This window comes from Equus przewalskii, chromosome 17 (assembly GCF_037783145.1).
Source record: "Equus przewalskii isolate Varuska chromosome 17, EquPr2, whole genome shotgun sequence".
NCBI classification, from domain to species: domain Eukaryota; kingdom Metazoa; phylum Chordata; class Mammalia; order Perissodactyla; family Equidae; genus Equus; species Equus przewalskii.
In genome coordinates, this window is record NC_091847.1 from 71,200,659 (window position 1) to 71,223,310 (window position 22,652).

The 22,652-nt window shown below is 40.8% G+C and overlaps 1 protein-coding gene across 2 annotated transcripts in view; it reads right to left on the bottom strand.

The window, feature by feature from the left end:
• The window catches only part of STK17B (serine/threonine kinase 17b), a 36,757-nt gene extending 26,255 nt beyond the window's left edge, over positions 1–10,502 (bottom strand). The window contains exons 1-2 of one of the 2 annotated variants that reach the window (XM_008536625.2): positions 10,170–10,502; positions 563–727 (exon numbers count right to left, since the gene is read on the bottom strand). In XM_008536625.2, the coding sequence (XP_008534847.1) occupies positions 563–684 (122 nt within the window). In that variant the 5' untranslated portion in view covers positions 685–727; positions 10,170–10,502. The remainder of the gene's footprint in view (positions 1–562; positions 728–10,169) is intronic. The other variant, XM_070581714.1, reaches the window with a different exon arrangement.
• Between the last annotated feature and the right edge of the window lie 12,150 nt (positions 10,503–22,652).

The window sequence follows — 22,652 nt, forward strand, 5'->3', positions numbered from 1 at the left end:
TTTAGGAAAGAAGAGGAGAATTTCCCTATATATTGTTTTAGCCCAGCACAATATCCCAGGAATTTTTACAATTTTTTATTTAACAAAGACTTATATAGCACTCTACTAAATATTTTGCAAATACTAAGTAACTAATCCTGACAACAACGATATAAGACAGACACAATTATCTTCACCCCCACTTCTCTGACGGGGTAACTACAGCAGTAAGAGGGACACCTAGCACTTTAATGGAGGTCATGCAGCTTGGAGACGGCAGTGGTGCCCAGGTCTGGGCTCGGCCACTCTGCTCAGCTGCCGCTTCCCATGCACAGCCTCCACCAAGAAGCCCGGCCTCCTCTCAGGGCCTCTGAAGCTGCGTGGGATGTATCATCCAGGATCACTAACCCTCCACACATTTTGCTTCCAAGTCGTTAGGACGGGACCCTGTATAATAACAGCAGAGATGATGACTTCTCTGTCTCATCTTTGTTGTTAACAATCAAGTGAGTTTTATAGAACTATAGACACAGAAATCCAAAATGCCAATTTAAACAGCACACACATCACAAAGTTGCCTTACCTTCCTAGCTCTTTAGATGTGAGTGTATAAAAATTATTAAAGTTTTCCATTTTCATTGGGGTTTGAGGCATTGTCGTCAGCAAGCCTGAAATACTGCGGCAATCAAACCTTCTCCGCAACATGGCAGATGCCTCTAGATACGCTCCTCCAGCCACTTAGCTTTACCTATTTAAAAAGAGAGCAGACACAGGATATAACTTACATGCAATTAAGAAAAAAAAAAAGATGTTATCTCAGACAGGATGTGCATTACATTATACACCTCCAAATATAGCTATAAGATACAACTTTCCTGTCTCCCCCAAAAAAGAAGAAGATTTAAAGAGCACATTTTACCAAAAGGAAGGAAAACAGAAAGCACACACACACACTGGTATCACCTCTGCGGCACTTGAACCAGGCTACTGACTTCCTTTCACACTACTATAAAAATCCTGTAAGACCTCCCAAATTCTTAAAAAACAGTTACAATAAAATTTTAATACAAGTAATCATTCAATTTCATTTTTAAACTCTCACTCTCTAAAATTATATCTTCACATAACAAGATAATTTAACATAGCGAGGTAATGCTTACTCATTTTTAATTTAATTTTGCATGGCCAAACAAATTTGGTGGTGAATTCACATCTTGTGAGTTATATTACAGACATTTGAATGACTATAACAAATAGAACTTGCTTCACAGGCTGTGTATGTTTCAATACTAAATTCAGAGATTTTCCTAGATCTTAGCGTTGCTTTCTTGGGCAGAACCTAGCACAGAGCCTGCCCTGTACGAAGAGCTCTATGATTCTGCTGGATGACGGACAAACCACACACAGCTGCTTTCTGGAGTTCTGGTCTATGTCTGATGCTCTTGTCTATCTGGAACTTAGTGATATTTACATGTTTTTGGTTTTAACATCAAAACTACTATTTCGTATTAACAATTCAAATGGCAATAGCAGACCATATATTTCAAATTACTTCTGACTTTCTGCTATGCCTATCTAATAAAGATCCAGTTTCTTCCAGCACCCTCTTATAAGAACCCCCAAGACTTCTGTTCCTTCTCTGCCACATTTTTCCTCCACTTATTTCCTGCTTGACATGTACCGTTCTTTATCTTCCCAAGTTCAAATGCGAACTATATTCAACTTAGCAATAGGCAGTGTAATTAGACTTCAGTGTTATCAGTTTCTGTATTTTCTCAATTTTATTCTTATGTCAGCAAAATCTTTTTCTCCGAATCTCTTGTCTTTGGGGAATCAGAGCCTAACTAGTGTGGGGATACATCTCTAGCTGTCTAAGAGGAGCCGCGCAGTCTTCCGAAAATAACACTTAGACTGAATCACATCCGGTCTGAATCCCATTGATCCATCATAGCAGCTACGAGATCTTAACCAAATTATTTAACTTTGCTACTATTCTGGGCTGAACTGTGCCCCTCCCTCAAAACTCACGTGTTGAAGTCCTAACCCTCAGTACCTCAGACAGTGACCATATTTGGAGAGTGGCTTTAAAGAGATAAGTTAAAAATGAGGTCATTAGGGCACGCCTTAATCCAACAGAACTGGTGTCCTTACAGAAAGAGGAGAGCAGGACACAGAAACACACAGAGGGAAGAACATGTGAAGACACGGACAAGGCCATCTACAAGCCAAAGAGAAGGGCCTCGGAAGAAACTGACCCTGCCCACACCTTGACCGCAAACTTCTACTCCCCAGAATTGTGAGAAAATAAATTTCTGTTGTTTGAGTCACCGTTCTGCAGTACTTTGTTCTGGCCGCCCTAGCAAACTAACACTGCTACTAAAAAGAAAAGAAGGAAGCATTTCACATGTACAGGAAAGGATACAAATAACCTAACACTTGCTTTTTCAATCTTATTACTTTGCCGTATTTTGTTTAAATTAAAAATAAGTAAGACCTCACAGACACAGGTGAAGTCGGTCCCTTCATTCCACCCCAGTTTACATTCCCACCAGCCCTGAGTGGGAAGGCTTATCATTTTCTTGACAACATTTGCCCCATTCAGACTTTTAATTTTGGCTGCTCTAGTGTGACGAAGGTGAAATGGAATTTTGTGATTTACTTTGCATTTCTCTGATGACTAGAGAGGAAAGCTTCAATTCTGCTGCCTCTAAAGTACGGATGATGACAGAATCCAATTGCTGAGCTCTAAAAATTAAAATATGATGAACTCATGAGAATGACACTGGTAAAGTGCTAACCATGAGAGCCCATCGTGATTGTTCAATAAATATTGTTACTATTCTATACTCTCTATGCAGTACCCTGCCATTGCCGAGGAGCTGCACCCTGTTTCCATATACAAAACTCTCACCCCAAGTTAGCTTAGACTCAACTCTTAAAATTCTGCCTTTCTATTCTGTTTTGATGAACTATTTGTGTACTTTCTTAGTTCTGATGGAACTGAGTTTCACTGGTCGCTTATTCCTCTCTGAAAAATTAATACCAATTTCCATTCTCAATCTATTTTTTTTCAGGTCATCTTTGAGATTTTACAAATTTTTTTCTAAATTTAAAAGTCTATGACTATGCATCCTTATGATTGCATTTATGTTATACACGTATACACAGAAAGAAGGGATGTACCCGTATCTTGGAGACAAACTGGGCTATATTCCCAAACACTGTTCATCAATCAGGCCTTGGGAAACATCACAACAGTAATGTGTCAAACTCAATCACAGACACAGAGTACAGGTTCTTGAGTCTAAGATGTTCACCTCATCTAGATCCTAGAATCTAAGAAGTTGATCTTATGCTGTAATATACCATCAACAAAGTGATCTATTCATAAGAACTCTAAACAACTAAAATATATTTTATGAATAAGTATTCTCTGCGCTCAAGTTTCAAAAAGAGTCAATATGGTTCTTAGATGTAGTTGATTTATGTTCAATGAAGCAGGATGTACAACAGTGAAAAAAAATCAAAAACTTCTTGAATGAATGAACCCTGAAGTCCAACAATAGGGAAATGGTTAAATACACCTAAATAATAAGACATTATATACACAAAAATTGTGCTTTCAAAGAATATTTTTAATTCATTATATTAGTGAAAAAAGGAAGACAAAACTTTATGTACAGTATTATAAGTTTGTGGGAAAAATACGAAAGCAAATAGAAGACAGGACTGGAAAACAATGGCAAAACGTTAACATGGTTACCTCTAGGTAGTGGGATTATGGCAGTATTTATACTTTCCTGTGTTTAAATATCTACACTAAGCAGGTACTAATTTATTAATCGACAAAAATTAATAAATACCTTTGGGTAACACTAAGCAGGTACTAATTTATTAATCGACAAAAATTAATAAATACCTTTGGGTAAAAAAGATGGCTGTGAATATGGATGACTAGACTCTGAATGCAGAAACTTACCCATATGCAACAGCAAAACATCTCTCTTTACACATTGAGGGTTTACTTGCTTGGAAGTTCAAGAGCCATTATTGCTCAGGTTTTTAAGGCCTCAACATTTTCTCTGCATTTATATAGAGCAGATGGTGTTCATTAGCCAAATAATGTGTCAGTTCTTATGCAGAGACCATGTAAGCATTTAGAGTAAATACTAAGCAAGAATTAATGTCTTGTTTAAGGCTGCACAGAAAAAACAATTTAACAAATTCTGAATTAATGTTATAGTTATAATTCTATACTCTGAATAACAGTTTGTAACCTTAAGACAAATGTCTTTATTATGAGTTTCACTTGTGAAAATCCAGACTCATCCTGGGATTCCTCCAAAAAAAATTCAAAATGTGATATCCAAATATACTGATAAATATTAAGTTTTTAAATACATATTATTTAGTTATATTAGAAGGAAAAAGAGCTTAGCTTTTTTTTAAAACAAGAAGGACTGAAATGGATAACGGTAATATAAATAGGGACTTACTAATCAAATTACTTAATAGTATTTCCTAATACTGGACATTGACTTGTGTTTAATTTTTTACCCTAATAAATTTTCCTCCCCTCACATGTACTGTTGGTCAGCATAGGGATGAATGTACCACAGGTACTTGTATGACTATAAATGTAGCTGAAAATAGCACTGGGCAAGCAGCAGTTTCTTAAATACACATGAATACAAAAATCATCTTTCGAATTGTGACACATGTCACTGACTGCAAATGTGCTGGAACACAAGCCATATCTCAGAAAAGAGAAAGAGCACATTTATGAAGACTGACCCTTCAACTTATCTTATTGCTAATAGAGCTGTATTACAAACTGCTTTAGGCAACCATACAGCAGCTGGTGAGCGTATTTTTTCTTCTATTTACTGCACTTGAATCAACTGTCACAGCCTAATACTTTTCCATTTTCTCTCCTTTGGCCAGTTTTGCATACAGTGGAGCATGAATGTCACCTTTGTCCACCAAACCCTCCACAAAGCTCTGGCTGCCCTTCACAGAAGATTTAATCCTTGGCCACATGAAGGTTATCAGTCAGCTTTCTCTCTCCTGGCATCTTCCTAAGTTTCCCACCAAACTGTCTAACCCCAACATTAGTCCCAGACCTGTCCTTGTTTTCTACCACAGCTCACGGACTTCTAACTGATTCTAAATTACCAGGATGTCTCATCCCACTTGAAATTCATTTCCTAACACTTTACTAGGCTACACTAACGAAAAAAAAATCTTAAGGGACTTAGTAGGTAAATGTGTGTGTGTGGGTACACAACCACAGACACACTCAGGCACCAGAAACAGTAAGAGGGTATCAGAAGGCAGGGTACAACTAAGCAGTCTAGGGCCCAGTATGACGAGAAGTAATGGCATCTCAAACATGTTTTCAGAGATTGTTTTTCATTAACTCCCATTACAATAATTACAGTAAGAATTCAGATATGGGTCAGCGAAGGATGGACAGAAGGAAACGTTAGGCTTGATTTGGACTTTAATTTACTTGAAGGGAGAAAGCAAATGTGACGTGATCAAAAGTAAGACAAACAGCCCCTATAAACCTCTAACTAGCTCTATTTTAAACACATCCATCATAATATTCATTTCAAAGTTATCAAATAAAAATGTTTTATAAAAATAGAATATAACATATACAATAAATAAAAACATCTAGAGAATTAAATTGTCTGCTTTGATCCCCACAAGCGCAAGTCCTGACAGCATGACACACAAAAGCCCTGGAGACGGGTACACACCAGCTTCAGTTCCTGCCACCCTCCTGTCGACATTCTGCCTCTACATCTCTGCTATACTTCTCTCCTCAAACACCCTTTCTACCTTTCCTTAAATGGCTAACTCTTCTTATGCATCCTTTATGTCTCAACACAGAATGTCATCTCCCCCAGGAAGCTTTGCCTAAAACCCACAGGTTGGGTTAAATGCCTCTATGCTTCAAACGGGAGGACCCTTGACATACCTCTTTATCTCAACATGTAACACGTGGGACTGCAATTACATTTAGTGTCTAAAGGGCAGCAACCATTTACTTTTGTGACTAACCTTCCAACACTTGTCTGGCACCTGGCAGGAATTTAAAAAAAGTTTGATGAACTGAATGATAAGAATTATGAAATAAAGCAAGAAGAATTTTTAGGTACATCTCATATCTTTAAGGGTTTAGCAGAATAAGCTCCATCTTGAAATTACAGTATTAGAGCTGCAAATCTGCTAGTCTCTGCTTAATTCAGTATTTGGCTAAATAAAATAAGAAACATTTTAAATTGCTATTAGACAATTTCAATTCTAAACAGGATAGCCACGAAGTCGGGAAACATGGATAAAATTAGCTTATCAGATATCGTAATGTAATACCAATAGATCATTTTGTATTTACTTGTCTTTCCAGATTAGGTAGCCATCTGTTTTTATGTAAATTCCTACTTTAGCTAAGAACATCAACATTTTAAGTTACTTCAATCAGGAAATTCAGATACTTGTCCTGCCAAGAACTGATAAATCTATATCTTCACACAGTAAATATGAAAGGCAATGCAAAGTAAGACACGCAGGAAACAACTCCTTTCTACATCGCCATTTATAGCTACCAAACTTTCCCTAGGAAACAGAGGAATTGAAGATTTATTTATCTAGCATCCATCAAAATAAAGGAAGAACTTTCTGCTAGTGTGGCAGAACAATCCATTTTAAATGAGTCATTGATTAGAAGTAAAGGTACTGGTGTAGGGACCGAGATGAAGCTGATTTTCAATGTCAAGAAAGACACTGTATTCCTTATATGTATTCTACTAACAGGTTTTTTTTTAAATAAAGATTGAATAGAAAGTATAATTCAAGAATTTAATCCTTTGAAAAGCAGGAAAGGAAGCCAGCTGACTGCCTCTAGTCCAACCAGCCTAGCATAAACACTAGTACATGCCACCCAAGGGCTCAGGTCCCAGATACAGACCCTGGGCCTGCTTCTGCGCCACAACAGTAAGCGCTGTGCTGTCTCTTCTACCTTTAGAAGGAGAACTAAACCCTGTAATCGGGAACCAGGATATGGAGATGCTGGAAAACAGAAACATAGTCGGCCAAGAAACATATAGTGCCTGTCACTCATCAGATGGAAAATTAACTTTCTGTTGTAAAATACCGTACTGTTTACTTATATCATCATCACTGAAGTAGTGTTTATTCAGTAACTATTACAATACAAAATAGAATATGATCCTTTAAGGATTAAAGATGAAACTACCATCTCACCGTTAATATTAAAATTTTTAAATGCTTAAAGTATAACTACGCCCTCTTTTGGGGAAGAAGTTGCAAAGGGTCAGGGGTGCACTGAAATATGTTGCATATAATGTTAAAAGAAACTGGCTAGTTTAGATGCTTAAAATGGCATCGAAGTTCAAGGTTAAATGAATTTGGAAAAAAAGGATAAATAAATCAAAGAAATAAAAAATTTTTTAACAAAGTATGTCTTGAAAATTGCAACATTTATCACACCATATTTAGATAAAAACACGTGTTTCGGGGCCAGCCCGGTGGCATAGTGGTTGAGTTCACGCTCCACTTCAGTTGGCCCAGGGTTCACAGGTTTGGATCCTGGGCGGGGACCCAGCACCACTCTTCAAGCCCTGCTGTGGCGGCATCCCACACAAAATAGAGGAAGATTGGCACAGATGTTAGCTCAGCAACAATCTTCCTCAAGCAAAAAGAGGAAGATTGACAACAGATGTTAGCTCAGGGCCAAGCTTCCTCACAAAAAATAATATATATATATATGTGTGTGTTTGTAACTTAATTTATAAGTAATTTGTTAACTGAAATATTCAAAGAAATACCCTTTGATAATAGTCTGAGAATATAAACTATATAAAAATAAAGTCATTGAATTTTCTCATCAATATTGGGGAAAACTAAAGCAACTAAAACATTTAAAGTTTTCCCAAGTGGAAAGGAAGCACATAAATGACTGTTAATGTTTCTGACACAATCAATACCCGCAGGATGCAAAAGAATTCTTCAAAAAAACAAGAATCAATAAAAATCCTTTAAAAGCAGTAAATCTAGGAGTACTGTTCTCAGCTGCCAATTTTATATACAGGAAACATGCACTACACGATAATATACACGCAATTTTGAGACAATTTTAGGATTAAGTGAAAGTGTTAGCAATTGATTTCTTTGATACCTGAGTTTTAAATTGGGTTTCTAAGATTAAACCAGGGAAATTTTGAAAAGGAAGTTCTCTCCTAACAATTATCAAACAGTTTCAAAACAAAGCTTCTAAAATAATGTTTAAATGTTTACCTAACACCAGTAAAATGCTGTCAATGTGAGCTTAAAAATAAAATTTGTGATTAGAAAAATGCCATTAAAATGCCCGTGTCTTGTTCAGATTTCTTATTAATGTGCTGACACAGTGACCAATTAGTCAAGTCCCGACTTTCCTAAAACTGATTCTATCTTAACCAAGCCGTAACTCACTATTCAGCGAGCCCAAGAGAAACCACAAGCATCCTGTCCCACACAAAAAAGAAAGGCCTTCAAGTTATACACAAATTTTACTTAGAAAACTTAAATATATTGCCATGTAAATATATTTCACTTCAATTTTAGATCCATAATTTAGAAAAATAATCTAAAATGCATGAGATGTATCTCAAAAATAAAGCAGCTATTAATAACAACTTCCATTCTCAAAATACTGGAGAAATTTTAAAAAACTGAACATCTGCTCAGAGGAGGAAGGGGAAAGAAGAGAGCTCTTAAACTAGCTCATTGCTCCTAAGGACCAGCTTTTTCAAAAATAAACAATTCAATGGGCATGTGGTTTAATAGTTATAAAACAAACACTTTAGAAGGTGAAAACTATTTTCTGAACGGTTCACTCTAAAACTACAAAACGGTGTATCAATGAGAAAGTAGGCTTATCATCTTTTCCTTTTAATAAAATTGTGCTCCTGGGCTCAAAACGCCGGGTTGCAGACACTGCCACCTGCCCGGTCCTCTCTGTAGACCACGCTGTCTCAGGGCACATTCTCCAAGACTTGAGGACTTAAAGGGGCCACACCACGGCAAACATCACCGCGAGGTTCAGCACATCACTGGTACCACAGATGCAAACACTACGTCGGGGAAACAATCAGTGAATGTGATACAAACACCCAGTATTATTGAAATTTGATCAGTATGTGGCTGGATTTTTAAAATCTATTTCTTTTTCTTAATTTCAATTTGCAAATTACCGTCGGAACGCCTTCAGTCCCATCACAAAGGAAAAACTACTATCAGCTAGCTACCAGCTGCCATAAAGTCTCAACTTTGACTCTTCTTATCCCTCTAAGGGAATTCAAATGAAGCGCTTTTCCCTACATAAAACAGAAAGCTGAGTAAATGTCAAAATCGTAGCCATCAACTACTGCAGTCGTAGAGTTTGAGGATGGGCCGCGTACACTTAAGTGGTTTACACAGCGTCAAAATAAAATCAGATCACCGAAAATCACTGAAACAACTGCAACTGGTCTTCTCTATTCACTGACTTGAAAAACTGTTCACGAGCAGCAACTGAAAATGCCCCAGAGGATGAGCACAAACTTCAGACGCCAAGCAGCAGAGTGAGCAGGACGCGTCCACGAGTCCAGATGTGTACACGACCTGTGCCCACACCACAGCTGTGAACTCGGGAGGGACACGACCGACCACGTCGACGCGACGTGCAAGGGACGCGAGGGAGCCGGTCGCGAGGGGGGCCCGGCGGGACGCGAGCCGGGGAGAGCCCGGGCCGGCCGGGCGACAGCGCGCAGACACACAGACACTCACTGACACACAGACACGCTCTCCGGGCGGAGAGGGGTGTCGGGAGGACCACCGGCCGCCCCCCGCGCTGAACCCGAGGAAACCAGGGGAGCAGGACTCCAGCCGCAATGCGGCTAGGGGGCCGGAGCATTCGGCCATTCGAGGGGCGGCAGAGTCCCAGCCCATCTCCGCCAGCCCGGGGGTCCCAGGGAACCCTGGATCCGCCCACCCCGCCTGATCCCTCCTCGGGACCCCTCCCACATTCGGGGGGTCTCTGCACCCAGGGGAAAGGGGGCTGGCTCAGGGGTTCGGAGTCGCAGCCCGAGCCCACCCGCCAGCCGCGGCAGGCCCGCGGACGCGCGGCGGCAGACACTGACCGCTCGGGCCGCAGCAGGCTCCCTCGGGGCTGCCCCTCCAGGGGGCTCCCGTCCCGCCCCACGCCGCTGGCCGCCCCGGGACGCGTTCTCCAGCTCCGGCCCGGGGAGGCGCCGGGGAGCTCCGGGCGTGGCAGGACCCACTTTTACTCTTCCGGACAACGGCCAACAGGGGCGACCTGACCCCCTGGGAGGTGGCTCTCGGGGACGGCAGCGCGGACGACAACCGGAGCTTACAGTTGAGGTTTGAAAACTGCAGCCGCGTCGCGGGGCAGGGCTGGGCGCTGGGACCCGGCCCCTCCGCCGCGACAGCCAATCGGAGCGCGCGCGGAGGGCGGGGCTGTCACGTGACGGGCGGGGCGGGGCGCCGGCCGGCGGCGCGTGCTGCGGGGCGGGGCCCCGGCGGCGAGAGGGTGTGGCCGCGCCGGCCGGCCGGGGCGGGGCGGAGCTGCGGAGCAGGTGGGGCGCCCGGGTAATTGCGGCGAGGCCGGGGTGTGGCGGCGGCGCTGCGCTGTGAGGGTGCCTGGGTGCACCCCTTCCCCCTCGGAGTGCTCAGTCCGTCTGCAGGTGTGAATATCCGCAGACTGGGGAGAGGGAAGAAGTCAAGTTAGTCCCATCTGCTTCCGACTCGTCCCCAAACTCCTGTGCCTACCAAAAACCTGTTTTCTGACTCTTCCGGGTCATCTTCCTTATAACCTGAACTCACCCGGCAGGTGTAGAGCCCGGTTTGCTACAGCTTGGCAAAGTTAACCTCGCCTGGGGATTTGCGGAGCCCGGGCCTCACCGCTGAAGCCCGCTCCAGCGAATTGAGTCCTGAGGCATGACTTAAGGCGGTGTAAGGAGAGTCCCAACAGGGTGAATTGCTGATTTTGCATATAGAGTGCTAAGGGAAAAGGTGAGAGCCCCCAGCAGACTACTCAGGATCTGTTATCCCTTGAAGAAAATTAAAAAGTTGAAAGTTCTGTGCGTCACAATTGAGTTTTTGTTTTCTTTTATGTAATCTAGGAGTGGTTGCAGAGTATATTTACAATAATTGTAGAAGACTGTGGGAAAATATATTGGGAGGGGAATCGCTCTTTCAAAAGATTTTAACACTAAGTCAGCATCTAAAGTGGACGTTTTCTTGTTCTGTCTCCCAGTAAGCCAAGCAAATTCCCATCAAGCCATCCGTTTGCTCTTCCATGCTGTATTTTTCCCAAGATAAAAGCGTAAAATGCCTCACAGTCATTTAATGAAGTCTGCTGCTTGTTACTTAACTGATTCATCCCAGTTTAATATGTCACAGCCTGGTCACTTGGAAAATATGGCTTCCATCTATCTACTTTCTTGTTAGTAGCAATTGCACTGACTAGAGAAGCCTAAAGTTAGGATGGAAACCAAAGAAAAAACGGACTTTTCAACTATGATTATCTAAGAGCCCACAAGCCAATGAGACTGTTGCCAGCTTCTGCTTTATGAACTCCAGGGCAGCAGCCCAGAGGTCTCAGCACCAGCACCGGAACCAGTCACCTCTAGGGATCGCAGGACTGCATCACGCGGTGATTTTTGGTGTGTGTGTGTGAAACTCTGGGCCTCCTCAGTTCCAACATTTGAACAATCGCCAGCTCTGACCAATCTCCTCACACTCAGTCTGCCTTCCCCTCTGTCATTAACGTGGTCCCACATCACTTCACACCTAGATACAGACCTTTCTTTCTCCATCACAGCTTTAAACTAACCTTCCTTGTGGTCACAAGCCCTTTGCTCTAACCAGGCAGCCTGCTAGGGATCTTTTCATGTCTTGCATTTTCCTGTCTCTGCCCTGGCTCCAGTTTTTCACCATCCTCCTCATCAATTTCCAACTCTAAGAAGGTTACCCTCCCAGAAATCAGAAATCTTTGCTGACTTCTACTTTCCACTCCGGGCCTGATCACCTCTTTGCCCTATGTTCCTAGGTGCGGGGCTCACTTGTACTTGTTCTGGGTGTTTCTCTTATGACCCTAAATAGGTTGTTAACTTTGGTGCCTAATGTCAGATTTGCCAGCTAGGATTTAGCACACTATCCCAAGGACATTCTGCTACACTTCCTTGGTCTCAGGCACGTGGTTCAAGTAACAAGCAGTTCCTGGTGCTGAGGAGCAGACTGTACCATCTGTGGCCTTGCAGTAAAATTCAGGAGTCGACATGTCCCTCCATCCTACCTCATTTACCTAAAGTCATTCATAGCCATGTCAAAGGTTCGGGTTCTTGCTCTCATTCCCTTGAGTAGGAAACCCCCATGTGACCTAATGGTCTTTCTGTCATCGTTGCCTCTGACCATGCAGTTCATTAAGTTGATCCTTGCACGCCACATACTGACCAGGGGTGGTGGTGGTTATGGGCTGATTGTGTCCCTGCCAAATTCATGTGTTGAATCCCACCCCCCAGCACCTCAGAATGTAACTGTATTTGGAGATAGGGCCTTTAAAGAGATATTTAAGGTAAAATGAGATTATACAGGTGGTCCCTAATCCAAGATGAAGAGATTATACCATCAACACAATGAAAAGGCAACCTACGGAATGGGAGAAGATACTTGCAAGTCATACATCTGACAAGGAATCAACATCCAAAATATATAAAGAACTCATACAATTCAATAGCAAAAAACCCAAACAATCCAATTAAAAAGTCGGCAGAGGGTGAATCTTCCTCAGCATTAAAAAAAAGGAGGCAGACGCTATGAATAGACATTTTTCTGAAGAAGACATACAGACGGCAAGGCAAACAAGTACTTGAAAAGATGCTCAGCATCTTTAATCATCAGGGAAATGCAAATCAAAACCTCAATGAGATATCACCCGTTAGAATAGCTGTTATCAAAAAGGCAAGAAATAGCAAGTGTTGGTGAGGATGTGGAGAAACGAGAACACTTGTGCACTGTTGGTGGGAAAGTAAATTGGTGCAGCCATAGGAAAACAGTATGAAGGTTCCTCAAAAAATTAAAAATAAAACTACCATATGATCCAGTAATTCCACTTCTGGGTATTTATCTGAAAAAAATTAAAACACTAACTTAAAAAGATATATGCATCCTCGTGTTCACTGCAGTATTATATTTACAATAGTCAAGAGAGGGAAACAACCTAAGTGTCCACTGATGGATGAATGGAAAAAGAAGATGTGGTATACATATACAATGGAATATTATTCAGCCATAAAAAAAGAAATCTTGCCATTTGCAACAACACGGATGGACCTCGAGGGCATTATGTTAAGTGAAATAAGCCAGACAGAGAAAGACAAATACCATATGATCTCACCTACATGTGGAATTAAAAATGAACAAGACAAAAAACCAAGTTCATAGATACAGAGAATAATTGATGGTTGGCAGAAGTGGGGATTGGGGGGAGAAATGAGTGAAGGGGGTCAAAAGGTACAAACCTCCACTTACAAAATAAATAAGTCATGGGGATGTAATGCACAGCATTACGTGAACAGGTGACTATAGTTAATACTGTATTGCGTATTTGAAAGTTGCTAAGAGAGCAGATCTTAAAACTTATTAGAAAAAGAAGTTTCTTATCTATGTAAGCTGATGGATGTTAAATGGACTTATTTTGGTGATTATTTCACAATGTATACAAATATCAAATCATTATGTTGTACATCTAAAACTAATGTTATATGTCAAGCATACCTCAATTGAAAAAATAGTTTAAAAAAAAGAGACTACAACACAGACTGAGGGACGACCATGTGAGGACACAGTGACAAGGCAGTCATCTGCAAGCCAAGGAGAAAGGGCACAGAAGAAGCTAAACCTGCTGACTCGTGATTTTGAACTTCTAGCCTCCTGAACTGTGAGGAAATAAATTTCTGTTGTTTAAGCCCCACAGTCTGTGGTATTTGTAATGGCAGCCCTAGCAGACTCATCCTGTGGTCCTCCTGGATAACCCCAAGTGAATCCCCATATGTGATCAGGGATGGGGGTCCTTTCTGATCATGCCTTGATATTCACCCCATTCTGTCCATGGAAGTGCCCCTCTCATCTCACCGGGTTCGTCACCACATGCTGGCCACACACTGACCAGGGAAGGTGATCCTCCCTGACTGCACCTTTACTCCCTACAGTTGCAGAGAAGGAGGGTGGAATTTTATACAGAGAAGAAGGACCCAAATGCAAAACTCCTGCCATTGACACACCCTCCTTCTGAAGAAAGCATTACCAGTTTTTTGTGTCAAGACCCTACAGTTCAATCCATGTGGAAAGAGCAAAAGAAGCACTACTGCCTGTCTCCCACTGAACAAGCCAGAAATTTGTGGCCAGGCTAAAGGCAACCAGACACAGGGGGCCAATAGCTTCTGAAGGGACTTGGCTCAAACCTCTACCCAACAGGGGGACTCATGTTGAACGGAGACAAGCTAGTCCAAATAGATCCCCTCTCTGGAGGCAGGCATGCTGGTGTACTCAGATGGGTAAGTCACAGTGTATTTATCCATGGTGCCTACAGCCATGTCCCAATTTTGGAAGCATTGGGGACCACAGAGACCTTGCATTCCCTGGCTTTCTTATAACAAACCTGGTAAGCAAACGTAATCGGGGCAAGTCTTTCCTGATGAGCGCAATGACTCAGATTGGTATAGGTGTCTTCCTTAAACAGGGACATAATTCTTTCCCCCGAAGCACCCACGGTTAACTAGGATCTAGATTGCCCATCAAATCACCCACCACAGTTTATAGACTATAAACTTCCAGAACCATCCAAAAGAAATGTCATGCAAACCACATACATCATTTTAAATGTTCTAGTAGTCACATTAAAAAAGTCAAAACAGGTGGAATTCATTTTAAAAGTATATTTTACTTAACCCAATATATCCAAAATATTGTCATTTCAACATGTAATCAACATAGAAAATTATTAATGAGACATTTTACATCCTTTTTTCATATTGTCTTTAATCAAGTATATTGTACATTTACAGCACATCCCAATTCAGATGCTAAATTTTCATTGGAAACGGTTGATCCACCTTAGATTGCACAAAATTTACCATTGTCAAAAGAAGATTCACATCCCTACGTTTTTACAAACATAAAAGTTTCAATAACTGAATATAATATCACTTTCTTAACTTAAATTTAAATAAAATGAAATACAATTATAATTTAGTCATGCCAGCCACATTTCAAGGGCTCCAGAGCCACACGTGATGGGTGGCTACTGTATTGGACCGCACAGATCCAAAGGGCTAGAAATGTGCCTTCTAATTGCTTCTAAACCTCAAATTGTTTAATGCAGCACTAGATACAATGTACATTCTCAATAAATCATAGCATCAGAGCAGTTTGGAACTTCAAAAATCCTTAAGGTTTGGTGGCTCAATTCCCTTGTTTTACAAAGGAGAAAACCTGGAATGAGAGAAGTCAAGGTACTTGCAGAAGATCACGCAACTGAGCCGTGGGTGCATATCTGGACAGAATTTACGTTGCCTGATTCTTAATCCTGAGGTCTTTTCACCTCATTATGTCAGACATACTTCAGGAAAAAAATGATTTTTAAATTTATTTGAATAACCACTTGAATGATATGGGCAAAGGAAAGCATACTTATATCCTAGTTGCGTTTGCATAACCTGATAAAGACAGTGCATCCTAGAATACTGAAGGTCTCCTTCCACTGTGGTTTGGGGTCTGTCAGTCCCTCTTACCTCGGCCTGTCACTCCTTCCTCTCTTTGGAGATGCCCCAATGCACCTCCATCTCCCGCAGCCCCAGAGCATCCGGCCACATTTTTCCGTCTAAGCTGTCCTTTCCAGCTGTCTAACACAATTTGTTTAAGGTTGTGCTTCAGAGAATCCTTTATATTTGCAAATCAAAGTATTCAGTAGAAACTGCAGCAAAGTGGAAGAGCTGCTGCGAACACGGAGCCCCGAGGTGCTGCCTCGTGAGAGCTGTGAGGCAGATGGGGAGGATGTGTGTGTGGTTAAGTGTGCGGCAGCAGACAGACCTGCATTCAAGTTCCAGTTTTGCTCCGTCCTAGCTGTGTGACTTTGGGCACTCCTCAGTTTCCTTATCTGTAAAATGAGGGTAATAATAATAGCTACCTCTGTGAGATTTAAATGTGATAGTGCATACGGAGCACAGTGTCTGATGAGAGTAAGCCCTTGGTTGTACAAGCTGTTGTGATTTTCCCATGGTCTGCAGGCTCCCTGAGGAGGACTGTATATGTCTGGCTCATTCCTGCATCTTGTGATGAGCAAAATGCTTTAGCCATAATAGGTCCTAAGTGAATATTTGTCAAATGACTTTCTAAGATACTTATGATTTCCCTCAAATCTTATGATCGATGCTAGAGAGACGAGTGGGAAAAAATGTGAAGTCACTGGCAGGGGAAAGGGAGAGGAGGTGGCTGCTTCCCCATTCAGAATCTACCTGGTGGAGGCACTCAGGTTCAAAATGAAGCTGTAAAGTCAACAAAATGGTGACGTCCAGGGCTTTGGGTGATAAAGAAATTAGAGTCACTAGTGTTTAAAGGGAAGTAGATATTGAGTAGAAGGAAGAAATAAACATGGAGTATAAAATTGTCATTTATTTGATTTGAGTAGATAAATGTCTACTAGTTCTCCCCAACAAATCTCCTCCTTTTTCACTTTCCTAAGAAACTTTCTCTACAAGCATCTGCATACTCCATGAATCATGACCTGGTGTCATATTCCACAGAGCACATGGCAGGTAAGAAATAGTCAAGCTTCCAGGAACCCTTGACTAAGTAAGTCTTCTTACAACAGGCAGTAACAGGTATAGATAAGGCAGAGATAACTTTTAACCCCTACCAACTCCCTTCTTGGGAGTGAACTTTGCCTTAAATGCCTTAAGATGACAGGATGAGCATTGAAAAAGCCAATCTACTCCACTAGCTGAGTCCTTTCATGGCATAAACGTGTTGATAATGTGGGAAATTATAATACTAGTGATGATCACCATATCCCTGACACTGAGAATATTCAAAGCATCCTTGAGTTTTTTTCAGTAGTTAGCCTTCCCCTTAGACTCTTAGAGTAGCATTTCATTGCTTCATTTTTACAGAAAGAGATATAAGTATAGAGCTGTTCAGAAACCCTTTAAAGGACACAGATCATGAGTGAGTGGGTATGTAGTTTACTAGCTGTGAGAACTTGAGCAGCTTATAGTATCTCTATGCCTCTGTTTTTTCATCTCTAAAATGGAAATAATAATATTCTCACCCCATAGGGTACATAGTAATCATAGCTCATTAATACTGAGTCTTGCAGTGTTCTAAATGTGCTGTTTATGTTAATGCATTTAGTCCTCACACTCCTATGTGTAAAGTGTTATAGGTTCCTCCTGTAAAGATGAGGAAACAAAGGGCCATGGAAGTTGTATGTTTCCCCCCAGTAACCTGAGTTACTAGTGGAGTCATAACTAGTGGAGCCAGGATTCAAGCTCTCCCTCTGTGACACGGCCTTTTACTAGGATATTTAAAAACTGTAGCCACTAACAATCGAGGACAGGTTCTCGGGTGTTTAATTCACCTTAGTCCCTGGAGTCCCTGCTCTTTTCATCCTTTTGTTTCCTCTCACACCTACCATTGCAAAATTTCTTCATTGTTAAAATCACCTTACAAATATACACAAATGCAAGAGGAGGGGGCTAGAATGGCCCATGTAGCAATGGTTTAGAGTTAGAGACATTGGTATGCTCTAATGTTTAGCTTAATGTACGTGCAGGTGTTTACGTAAAGAAATATTTACAGATATGTGTGTGTGCATGGGTTAATATATACACATATCTCCTTGCTCTGTCAGCTGAGAAGCAGCTCTAGAAGCTGTGACACCCCAGGAAGAATAAACACACATACCATTCAGGTCTTGGTTTCTATTACCATTTTCCACCAAAAGAAGCCAAAACTCCTTAGAGAAATTGGTATTTCTAGGACTGGGGCAGGAAACATATAGAAGAGTCTGGAACATTGTATAGTGCTAGAAAGAAGGAAGTGCAAACAGACAAACAAAAGCAGCACACGATGATGAGGGTATGTCAAAGGGACCCAGGAGCCAACCAAAAGAGCTCCCGATGGCCAAAGCTGGGACAATTTCAGGAACATAATAAATAAAGTAGTATTGGATTACAACCCAAATTATAAAATGAATATCCATGAATACATACTGATAAAAATAAATGATTGAATAAATAAATGAGAAAGAGTAGACAAATCTCCCACGCAGAACAATTATGAATGATTTATGAAGACACTCCATCCTCTAGTTGGTGCAGCATAACTCCTCATTCCTTAAGTGTGGCCTGTGCACAGTGACTTTCTTCCAAAGAGCACAGTATGTAAAGGGAGAAAAAACGTAACTTTACAGTGAGGACACCTGACCAACAGTACCTCAAACCAGGCCATCTGGGTTAACAACAATAGTTGTAGGTCATGTTGATAATGTGTATCCTTAATAAGATGCAGTGAGAATGATACTTTGCCTCTGTGGTCTTCCTCGCAAAAAGCCATGGCCCCAGTTCAACCATGAGAAAAACATCAGACAAATCCCAGCTGAGGGACATCCTACAAAATACCTGGCCTGTACTCCTCAAAACTGTCAAGGTCATCAAAAACGAGAAGTCTGAGAAATTGTCAAAACCAAGTGGAGCCTAAGGTGACACGATGACTAAATGTAATGTGGTGTCCTGAATGGGATCCTGGGACAGAAAAAGGACATTCATTAAACAAACACTTAGGAAATCTGAATAAAGGATGGACTTTAGTTAACAATAATGAGTTAATATCAGTTAATTAATTATGACAAATGTACCCTAGTAACGTGAAATGCTAATAGGGGAAACTGGTCGTGGGGTACTCTCTGTGCTATCTTTGTGATAATTCTGTAAATCTAAAACTGTTCTAAAATAAAAAGGTTGTTTAAAAAAATGAGTGAGTCTGTCATTGCTAAAAATATCCAAATGTAGGGAACTATAGAATCAGAAATTAGGGCTGAAATAAACTTTGAGATCAAAGGAGAGGACAAAACTTCATAAAATAACCAAAATGCAGTCCTGCTATTATTTTTGCAGTCTCTTCAAAATACCTGTCAATCTCCAAGCAAAATTCCCAAGACTTGGATAAAAATATATGTGACAGGAGTGCAGAAAGGGATCCAAAGAATTGTTTCAATATAATACATATCATCTAATTCCAATCACAAAGTGAATCTTTGATCTAGCAATTCTCCTACTGAGTAGGGAGATCCCAACACCTTTTTAGGGAGTCCTCAAGGTCGAAATTATTTTTATAATAATACTAGATGATATTTGCCCTTTTCATTCTTATTCTCTCACAAGTGTAGGATTCAGTTTTCCAGAGATTACAGAATGTATGATATTACAGCAGATTAATGTAGAAACAGATATAAGAATCCAACTGCTTTCCATTAAGCCAGATATTAGAGAGAGTGCAAAAATGCAAAACAAAGCCACCCTTATTATTTTGTTTTGGATAATATAGCTATTTTTCATAAAATGTGCTATTATGTTAACATGTAAAGATTGAGAACTACTTAGTGACCAGTTTGCTCTTTCAGCTTTAGGACATTTGTTACTCTGAGGTCACCTTGTGTCTTAACCCCTCCCGTGTTTTGAGACTTTCTTACCTTTTGAGTTTATGGAAGTGAAGTGGCAAATACGTTCACAGCCTCCCCCGCAGCCAGGGCAGGAGCAGTTACCTTAGGTTCTGTCAACCACCTGTATGCACTTGAGCCTTAGAATCTGAAGCGAGTGAGGTGGGGCCAGGAGCAACTCTGTGATGGAAGCTGAAGTGGCAGGGAGATGAGGTCCTGGAAGCAGGAGTCCTGGTGGCACCTCCTTTGTCCACTGTTAGCGGTGTCGACGGCACAAACTGCAGCATAGAATCCTGTGTTCTGACAGTAGAGGTGTATTCACCTGAACGATCTACAGTTGTGACTTTGGACATTGTTCCTGCTTATCTTGTCCTGACCCTGGTTCTCCAGCCCGGATCTCTAGTCTATGAGCTACACAATATCCTTTAAATTAATTCCTTTTCAGCATCAATCATCCAGAGCTGCTTAATCATTTGCAATTAATAACTCTGGCTGATCCTATCAAAAATTGGTTTCTTAGTTACCTTCTGTAGTTATATATCTTGAACTCTTTTAACATCGGCCTTTCTGAAATTCCACAAATAAACCATGGTTAATTAAAGGAAAGAAAAAGCAAAATAAACTTACCTTTTACTTAATCTGTTATAGGAAACAAGCAACTACATAAATAAATTAAAATGTTTAGCATTTTGAAAGATAAAAAAAAAAAGGTTGGCCTTCTACTCCAGCTATAAACTTATACCAAAATTTTGAAATTGCGATCCAACTTTCAACCAGGAGACTGTAAGATTTTCGTTGTGTTACTTTCCAGTTATGCAATTTCTATAAAACGCGCAAAAGGCTCTGATGACGCTATGCCATGTGCTTAGTTCATTATAAATCACTTCAAGTACCTCCAGCCATTCTGAGCCAATCAAAACAGAAATGTTCTAAAACATTCGAGAGTATCTTGTTTTATAGAGTGCTTAAGAAAGGCATGGAAAGCACACTCGATTTCAAATGTACCAAGTTATCCAGAAAGGATTTTGGAACTGGTTCCTATTAGGTTACTTTTCGTTATTATTTAACGTGATATATAAAATATAATGCTTTTCTATTTGAGCTTCTAAGGCCCGAAATGGTTCTCCCTTCTACAATTTTACAAGAAAATTTTAAAATATTTTTATTCTGGTCACTTTCTTGCTAGACTTCAAAGGTGAAAAGCATGTGGGCCCATTAGGCCTTTCAGATCTTCCCATCTCATACTAACTCAGTTTATTAGGGACTTAAATTAATTTTGACCAGAAAAAGCATCTTCTTCTACCATTGAAATACTAGCTCAGATTAAGATCCTTTGAAGTAGTGTCTTGAAATAATTTAGAGAAAACATACGAGGGAAGCAACCCATCGCTTCTTCCTCTCATGCTCTTTGATTGTCCAGGTTTGAGTTTAGGGGTTCTTGGATCTGGATTCTGATATTTCTGAGTGAACTCCTCAGATGAAAAGTTTGTTTATAGCAGTCAACAGAAAAGCGAAAACTATCACTTCCCAGCTTGAGAACAGGTTGAGAAATCAAAAAGCGGGCACAGGTAATGACCAATGATAACGTATTACTTACAAGTCTAAATTGGGTGCATCTTTTAAAATATGAGATTTTTGAGCACTTTGCAGATGATTATCTCGGTGTACCTGAGAGAAGCTGCATAAACATAAAATCATGTCTTTGTGTCTTCCTGTCTGTCACCCAGGGCATTTGTCTTTTTCTTTACTTGCAAGAACAGGAAATGGCAGAAATAGAGATTTGATCAGTTCCCATTCCTCCAGTGGGCCTCGCTCGGTTTAACCAAGGCCGACAGCGCATTTATATTTGGCCAAATAAATTACACAACTTATCAGAGTAGGCTAGTTTGTGTAGTTTTTAATTATCTTTTAGTCTTCTGGGCCTTGAGTTCTTCTCACTATTAGGTCTATCTCTGAGAAGGTTGCTCTTTCAAAGTAAAAATAGGCAATACCTTTGAGGCAGTTTCCATTACTCACTGACCTAGAAAAATCCCCTTCTAGTGGCTCAGTCCTAAACGGGTCTAAAAAGCTGCTAGGCCAGTCATGCATGCTGAGTGTGGCACAGGCTATATTAATATTAATAGCACCTGAAGTCTTACAGCATTTTAGAGTTGATATAGAGCTTTCACGTGCAATATTTTATCTGAGCCTCAACAATCCTGAGATTATTGTAAACAAGGCTAGAATCGTCTCATTTTACAAATGAGAAAAGAGACTCTGAGAGTGACTTTCCCAACTGAAGTCATGGCTCAGTATAGGGCTGAAGACTGTAGACCCTTCGGGGCCACCCCTAAGAGAGAGAACTATCCAGAGAGCACAATTATCTGACCTACTTTCTCTCCTCTCCCAACCCCACCCATTTTCTGAAACAGTATAGGAGGTCCTACAACTGTGCAACCATGGACAATGGGGAAGAAGGGAGGATGCAATTTGTCAAGAGGACCCAAAGTCCAGATGGAACGCCAGGCTGAGCCCACAGCTATCTTACCAGTAGCCACGTGCAGCACTATGAGCCCTGAAGTCACCCAAAACCTAGTGTTCACTTCTCCCCAACTGGCTGGGCCATGCTCACTCCTTGCTGGTGCCCTGGATTGTCTGAGGCAGTTTTGGGTGGGGAATTAGGAAAATCAGGAATGATTTACCGCCTAAAGTAATAAGATTTAGCACAAAACTAGGAATTCCAAACTAACAGCCAAAGTTCAAGGAAGATATTTAGGAGAAAGAAGCACAACTTCTTAAAAGTTGACGTTTCTGTAGTGAGACTATATAAGTACAAAGGATTACTGTTTTTGTAGTGAAAAGACAGGTAAAGCATGGTAATACTTTTTTGTGCAAAATGCTATGTGTG